Raw genomic sequence first — 8,899 nt, forward strand, 5'->3', positions numbered from 1 at the left:
ATGTGGCTGACATGTACAACAATATTAATAGATGTGGTTGAAATAAGCTAGACATTAATGGTATAAATTTAATATTTATAATATTAATATCAACATAGATAAATATATAATAATATAAAAAACATTGTAAAATCATTTTATATTATAAAATATCAATTAATATAATAATAATTAATCCCTTTGGTTTTTAATATTAATCGTATGGGTTTGATATTTATTAAAAAAGAAATTTGTAAGCATGGCATGACTATATATTAATCATGATCAATATGTCACCTAGATCTAGCGGGGAATTGAACCTGAGACTTCACATCAAGGAGTGCCTTAACATAACACCTGATCACCATCTATCCAAGACCCCATGGACTAATATTGATTAATTTAGTTAATAAATAAATTATCTTAATTACTAATATTAATATTAACTTGATTAGTATTAATTAATAATATTAATTATTATTATTAGTGATGTTAAAAATTAATTAATTACTTATATTAATTAATAATTATTTATTAATTAATTATGGATAATTAATAGGTTTATATATTTTGGGTTTTTAATATTACTTCTAAAGTGGTTGTTGATGTTATTATTATTATCCAATTTTAAGGTCACGGCTAACCTAAACACCAAATTAGTTTATGAAACCCCCTTGTTTACGGGACCCCTTTGGTGTATTTGACTACTAAGTCTACGAAGGCATACATACCCTATCCCTCTAGTTTTGGGTGTGCCCAATAGTTAAGAGCATGTGTTTCCTCCTAAGAGATCACAGGTTCAAAACCAGAGGGGGGTAGAGTATGTATGCCTTCATAGACTTAGCAGTCAAATCGTTGCGCGGAGGTGGGTCCCTTGCCCCACAAACAAGAGGGTCTCATACACCAATTTGGTGTTTGGCTTGGTTGTGACCTTAAAATATATATATATATATATATATATATATATATATATATAATCAAGAGATACCTATTATAAGCCTTACTGATTAAAACCTATAGATTATTTAATAACAATAACAATATTATAATTTTTATTTTAATAATAATAATAAACCTATGACATTAATATTATAAAGCTAAGGGAATAATTAATTATTAGTAATTGTTAATTTTGAACTTGATTAATATTATTTAAAATAATTTAATTAATAACTAAAACGATAGTAATTAATCAATATTCATTTACCCTAATAATTAATAATAATTTATTAATTTTTGACTTATTAATTATTAATTAAATAATAGTTCATTCATTAGGAGTCGATATAGAGACAAGGAAGACACAAGGGACGGAGCTCTGGGAACCCTAATCATGGTGGAACCCTAGGTCATCTGGGCATCTGAACTGACGATTTTCAACAGCGGCAAGGGATTTGGTATACGCAGGATGGTATACCACGCAGGTCTGACCGCGGTTTAGGATTTCAATATTCTTTTTTGGTCCGTGAATCTTCAGGCTTGTCGGTGGATGTTTTTCGATTGTTTTTGTTTGTTCTGTGGAATATCACTTGTCGTTTCCGCAACTCCATTACACTCAGCAGCCTGCCCTCCCCTGGACATACGACGGTCAGGTATTACTGTCGGTTTCAATGGTTGAAGAAGACCTCGTGGATTACGAGGAGGACCCCATGCCAGAACAAGAGATTTGGGCTCATCAATCTGGCCCGGTCATGGGCCACTGGTAGAATAAATCGCTTCGCTCGACAGCTGCTTTTCTGTCGCCGCAACACCCGCCCTCCTCCGGAAAACGGAAACCACCTGTCATCAATGCGGATGACCTACCCGGTTTGGAATGCCCCCCCCTCTCTCCGACCACTCTGAATCTCCTTGGCACCAGTCTTTAGGCTTCACCCACCTTTCACTCCCCTCTGCCTCACCCCTCGCAACATTCCTTGCTTATGAACCCTCCTTCCTTCTCCTTGGCTCCGGCTAGCCCTTCCAATCTCCCGCACCCTGCACAGTCCTTCATCCATCCAGGCTCATGTAGCTTCAACCCTCATTCCCCGATTCGATCCGGTTTCTTTAGTTCTCCCATACCAAAACTTTGACCTGCTTTGTCGGCCCAACAAAGCTCCTCAGAACCGTGCAGAAGTTTGCTTAGCAAGCCCAAAAAGGGTCGGTGCCTTAGAGTGGTGGACACTGATATCAATCTGACTTTTGGGGAAGACGTTCCTATGGCAGACGCTATGGACATGGCGAGGAAAGTTCTAGTTGGTCGTGTATGGGGCAGGAACTATACAGTGGAGCGTCTATGTCAATGGACCATGGAGATATGGGGTTCTCTGTTGAAAGAGCTTCCTGTAATTAGGGTATTGGTCAGAGGATGGTCTTCCCTCCGTTTTCATAGGGAGGAGTACATGGACTAGATTTTATCGTGCTACTGGCATATTGAGCTTACTCATATACTGTTGAAGAGATGGGATCCACTCTTCGATCCGAAGCGTGAACAGCTGGGAGTAGGGCCTATTTGGGTAAGACTTCCTGGTTTTCCCATGCAGTTTTGGACTCCTCAGGTTTTCAAACGTATTGGAGATGCACTAGGGACATACCTCGAGCATGACCAGTCCTTCGAAAAGACAGGAATTATGACTATGGAGAGGATTTTGGTACATCTTGACACCAAGGAAGGGCTTGAGGAAAAAATCAATCTACACATGAGACACTTCTCTCTCAAACAACTTTTGGACTATGAAGGAGTCCCATTTCGCTGTAGGAGATGCCATAAAGTGGGTCACCTATACAAGGATTTCCCACTGCTTTCATCGGTGGCTACAGAGAACTCACGGGGGACCAAGCAATAGAGCTTAGAAGAGCTGAATAAGGGTGATCAGCAACAAGGACAGGAACCACCTAAGGCTGTAGAGGGCGCTTCACAAAAGGCACAAAAGGCAAAAAATTGGTGAAAGGCTCTGACCTCACCTCCACGGACTCGCTCCAAATCAGCTGCGGAAGCGTCTTCTCTCTTGGGTAATGGATCTATCCCCATTACCTCTGTACTTTTTTTAGATGTTTTGTTTACAACTCTACAAACATCTATGCATCCCCCTCTCTCTGCACAATGCACTATCCCTTCCATCCCTTGCTCCATCTTTCCTCCTCCCCCCACTTTCTCTACTACACCTACTTCCCTCAGGCATTTTTCCACTCCCCCATCGCATACATCCTCCCCTTCCGGGTCGGGACCCCATCCCTACAACCTCAGATCCAGAGCTCGTCCTAAGACTCCTCATTTAGTTTTGGGCCTTTCCCTCGGAAGGACCATGAAATATAAACCTACCAGAGGGCGTCCATCCAATATCAAATCAACCATCAAGACGGCGGTGGCTGATGTAGCGAGGGGTTGTCAATACACCATTGAAAGGGAACTTAGAGCAATTGAGCCCTCCACCCCTGTCTCCCCATGATTTGGCTTTCCTACAACTGCAGGGGATTAGCCAACCCTAAAAAGAGATTGGCTCTCAAGCGTCTTGTACAAGGTTCCAACTGTGACATCCTCTTCCTACAGGAAACCCTTGGCACATCTAACAACATTACCAAAACCCTCCTCTCTATCCTTCCGGGCTGGGTTTTTCAGGGTATGGATGTTATTGGCAGATCAAGCTATCTTGCTATAGGTATAAACCCCAAAGATGTTAAGCATATTTCCTCCTAGGGTGGTTTGGGATTCATCGGAATGGATATTTTCATGAGTGAGCTCGGGTATCAGTTAAATGTGATTAACATATATGCCCCAAATCATAATAGAATGGAGTTTTGGCACAACTTGTTGGAACACAATCTTGTCTCAAGCACCACCATTATTGGGGGTGACTTAAATTTTTCTTTGGGAATGGAGGAATCCTGGGGACATCATTCACAGATCGACCCTATATTGGATCAGATGAGCACTCTACTAGATACTTTCAAACTTGTAGACATTCCTATGAACAAGAAACTGCCGACATGGCATAACAGGAGGATGGGTGAAGCTGCCCTGGGTAGGAGATTGTATCGTTTCTTGATCCATGAAGATCTCCTCCGTACCCTACCCCTATATAGACAATGGGTTGGTACTGGAGGGATTTCTGATCACCACCCCATATACTTACAGATCTCTAGTCCCTCTAAAAAGCCTTGTGCCCCCTTCAAATTATTTACTGGATACTTAAAAGACCCAGATTTCATCAATCTGGTGACTAAGTTCTGGAGAGCACAGCCCCCTCTCAGGGAGTAGAGAATGGCAGCTGATTTCTATGTTCAACTTAAAAAACTCAGGACTATGACAGAGGAATGGTTAGGGAGGAAGAAATTGAGGGATGAACAAAATCTAAAGGACATTGAAATACAGATAACCCAGCTCACGGATGAACAGGGACTTGGATACTTATCGGATGATACTAAACTCCATCTGATTAATCTGGAAAACCAAAAGGCAAAGATTCTACTTGAAAAGGAAGAACAATGGAGGTTGAAAAGTAGAGCCATTTGGCTACAAGCGGGAGATGGAAATACTAAGTTTTTCCACAATTTTGATAATGTTAGAAAGGCCACCAACACTATTTGGTAGCTGCCTTGTGAGCTTGATGGATGGGCCACAACTCACCCTCAATTAGCTAGGTTGGGGAATACCCATTTCAAAAGTCAATTCACTGCGCCGGCAGCCATCAATCTCTCGGACATCATTAACTTGGTAGGCCATTTCCCTAGGTTTGTGGACCTGGATGAAGTGCAGGATTTGATACAACTGGTCACCATGGAGGAACTGGAGGGAACACTTAAATGGTTCAAGAAGGACAAGAGTCCTGGGCCGGATGGCTGGCCGGTAGAGTTCTACTCGGCATTTCTGGAGCTGCTAGGACAAGACCTGCTGGCAGTCATTGAAGAAAGTAGAATCAGTGGACACATCCACCCACCCATCAACTTCACCTATTTAGCTTTGATCCTAAGACTTATTCACCAGCCTTATTTAATGATTTCTGGCCCATATCCCTTTGCAACTGTCTGTACAAAACCATTTCTAAAATCATCGCCAACCGCATCAAGCCCATTTTATCAAACCACATCTCTCAGGAGCAATTTGCTTTCCTCCACCATAGACATATTCAGGATGCTATTGGCTCAGCCCAGGAAGCCCTTCACTCCATCAAGCACAAAAATCTCAAGGGACTCACCCTCAAAATAGATCTATCTAAGGCTTTCGACAAAGTGAATTGGCTATACATCAAGATGATTATCACTCACCTGGGGTTTCCCCCTGCTCTCATCAACTGGATCATGGGGTGCATCTCCACTATTTCTTTTTCCATCCTCATCAATGGATCTGCAACTCCATCCTTTTATATAGATAGAGGGATAAGGCAGGGATGCCCTTTATCACCACTACTTTTCTTATTAGTCATGGAAGGATTGAGCAGGCTAATTGATTCAGCAAAAAGAAGAGGGGGCCTCAGAGGGCTAAAAATTATGGACCAATATTATCTGACACATCTACTATTTGTAGATGACATTTTGATATTTTTGAATGGGAGTGTCCTGTACACCACATCATTGAATGAGATTCTAAATCCATTCTGCAGAGCAACAGGAATGGAGATTAACAGAGATAAATCCACCATCTCCCTATTTGATTGTACACAATAGGAATCACAGCTAGCCATACAAAAATTTCCATTTCAAGCTACTGATTTGATGGAGGGGCTCAAATATCTGGGTTTCAGGCTAAAACCAGATGGATACAAAATTGCTAATTGGACCTGGCTCATCACAAAAGTGGAGAAGAGAATAAACTGCTGGTGTCACAGGTTCCTCTCTAGGGCCGGCAGACTAATTCTTATCAAATCAGTCCTCGAAGCCACCCCGGTTTACTGGATGTCACTGGCCTGGATACCAAGAGGGATCCTTCACAGAATTCAACAAATCTGTTGCAAATTTCTCTGGAATGGTAGAAAGGAGGGCAAACCTTTTGCCTGGGTTAAATGGACCAAAATTGCTACTCCTAAGAAGTGGGGAGGTTGGGGACTAAAACTTCATCTGGCCTTTGCTCAAGCCTTGGCTGCAAAACAGAGCTGGTTACTACTAAAGAAAAAAAGTCTTTGGGTTGAGGTTATCCTACACAAATATATATGGTCGTCTACTATTATAGATTAGATCAAAAGTCCAACATGGAACAGAAAAGGCATTTCGGTGATTTGGAGGGCCATACTCAATTCACTTCCCATCATCAAGGAAGGATTACTATGGAAAATTGGAAATGGAGCCTCAGTCCGCATTGGAATTGACCCTTGGTTGGGCAGTGGAAATTCACATCAGCTACCAATAGGGCTGATAAATCACTTAAACAGTAGGGGCATAAAGTTTATTTGGCGGGTTGGTGATCAGCAGAATACAACTTTTCATACACAAGCTTGGCTAACCGAGCAGAACAGGAACATACCAAATGAATGGAGTAGAACATGGAAAATCTATATTCAGGCACTCACAGAATTGCATGTTAGATTAAAGGATGATGAGGATGAACTTATTTGGGCACACTCAAAATTTGGACAATACTCATCTAAACAGGGCTATGATATTATCATTGCAGACAATAAACCGGAAGTCTTAAGAAGCTGGTGGATATCCTTATGGAAATTAAAAGCTCCACTGCGTACCAGGCTATTGATGTGGAACATTTTAGAAAATAAGATCCCCACTGGATCCTATCTAAAAAGGAGGGCTTTTATGGGTCCTACTCGGTGTGTCTTATGCCTCCAAGAAGAAGAATCAACCCAGCACCTTTTTCTCACCTGTCTGACCACCAGGAGCATTTGGTCTCAAGTCCTACAAACTCTAAATATGAATATGAATTGGTAGGGTGCTGATATTATAACAGCTTGGGACATATGGTGGGGTACTATGGCTGTGGAGAAAACAAGGAATCTCCCCCTTCTTGTTTCATGGTACATATGGCTCAAGCGAAACATCAAAATTTTTGAAGACAAACCGGTAAACTGGAACCTGCTCCCTCCGCAAATTTGCGCTGCATTTGAAGAACTTCCAAATGATGAGAGCCAAAAGAGATCTACGATCATTCGACAAGAACAGATAAACACAGCAATACCTTGGGCCTATTTTGATGGTGCTGCCCAACAGCATGGCTGTGGGGGAGGCATAAGTTTTTACCTATTTGAATCACACTATTTCTAGATTTGCATGGGACTGGGACTGGGCACTAACAATCATGCTGAACTGATATCATTGCGCCACCTGTTATACTTTGCCATTCTGAAACATTGCCGAAACATACAAATTTTTGGGGACTCAAAGATTGCGATTGATTGGTTTAAAAACACAGTTGTTTGTTCTACATACTCTTTGAGAACTATTATGGAAGAAATTGTTTTTTTCAAAACATTCTTTGATCAGATCTCTGTTTCTCACATCCACAGGGAAAGAAATGAAACTGTTGACAAGCTATCGAAAGAAGAGACGCATCGCCCTCTATGAGAGTGGATGATCGCCAAACATACACCTTCCAGAAACTATCACTATTTTCACAGGCCATACATTGATGGGGGACTACAGAGGGGCAATAGCCCCTAATTATCAGCATCTTATTTTTGAACTTTATTGAAATTTTGATATTGTAAATATTTAGTTAAATGATTGTAAATATGGATAGGTTTCACACCCGTGTGGGTGAATTTTTGAACTTTTGATCGTGGTCTTGAACCAACACAGTATACCCATGGGGTTTCTATTGTAAATATTAGTTATTGACAGTGGATAGATAGCCACGTTTACAACATATGCTTTCGGGCATCTACAACATGTAATTTCTCCTATGAAATTATGAATTTTCTTTACGGAAAAATAAAAAATAAAAAAACAATTCATTCATTAAATAATTTATTTTAATTCTTAATTATAATTAATTGATTATAAAAATAAACCTTTTTTATTTAAATATATAAACTATTAATAATTAATTATAAAAATAAACTAATTATTTTTAACTATAATAAATTATTAATAATTATTAAATATAGTTATTTATTCATTATAAATTTTATTATTAATTAATTAATCATTAATTCATTAAATAATAAAATAAAAATCCTTAATTATAATAAATTAATTATAAAAAGTAACTAATTATTTTTTAAATATAATAAATTATGAGTAATTAATAATTATAATTATTAAATATAATAATTATTCTTATTATTAATATTGTTTTTTAATTTAAAAATAAAAAATAAAAAAATTAATAACATAAAAAGTCATATTTTTTTTATAAAATAAGAAAGTCCTACATCACATATTTATTTGGCTTAAAAAAAAATCTTTTTCTTGACCTTACAACTTCTTACTATAGCAAAGTCGAACTTCATACTCAAACATAATCTTAATATCAATATTAATATTAATATTTAAATTTATTATTAATATTAATAAACCACATTAATAAATATTGAATTTGATGCTAAAATAAACATTTTAACTTAACATTAATTACTACTAAAATTAAAATTACAATTAATTAAAATCAAATTAATTAGTGTTGATATTGGTTTTTTTTGCTAAAGCAAGCGTAGGTCCTTCTATTTCAATTCAAATAAAAGATACATAATATACAAAAAGGGCGCAATTGCCCAAGCTAAAGCCAAGCCCAAGCTTTGGGCCCACAGCCCAAGCCTCGGGCCCACAAACCAAGCCTCGAGCCCACAAACCAAGCCTCGGGCCAATAAACCAAGCCTCAGGCCCACAAACCAAGCCTTGGGCCCACAAACCAAGCCTCAGGCCCACAAACCAAGCCTCGGGCCCAAACAAGGCCATTCGATCATGCCCGCAGATCTAACAGACGAGGTGAATATCGGGTGAGCAACATGCTCACACTATAATGCCAAAAACAGACCCGAAAAAAATAAACCGTCATTAA

The 8,899-nt window shown here is 39.0% G+C and overlaps 1 protein-coding gene across 1 annotated transcript; it reads left to right on the top strand.

The window, feature by feature from the left end:
* Positions 1-2,174: 2,174 nt before the first annotated feature.
* Positions 2,175-2,801, top strand: LOC149146088 (uncharacterized). Its single transcript, XM_089452655.1, has 2 exons — positions 2,175-2,300; positions 2,415-2,801. The coding sequence occupies exons 1-2, from the start codon at positions 2,175-2,177 to the stop codon at positions 2,799-2,801; spliced, it is 513 nt and encodes a 170-aa protein (XP_089308781.1).
* The last annotated feature ends 6,098 nt before the right edge of the window (positions 2,802-8,899 follow it).

This window comes from Pinus tabuliformis, chromosome X, assembly GCF_031772625.1.
Source record: "Pinus tabuliformis cultivar Carrire ecotype Pingquan chromosome X, CPIR1, whole genome shotgun sequence".
NCBI lineage: Eukaryota > Viridiplantae > Streptophyta > Pinopsida > Pinales > Pinaceae > Pinus > Pinus tabuliformis.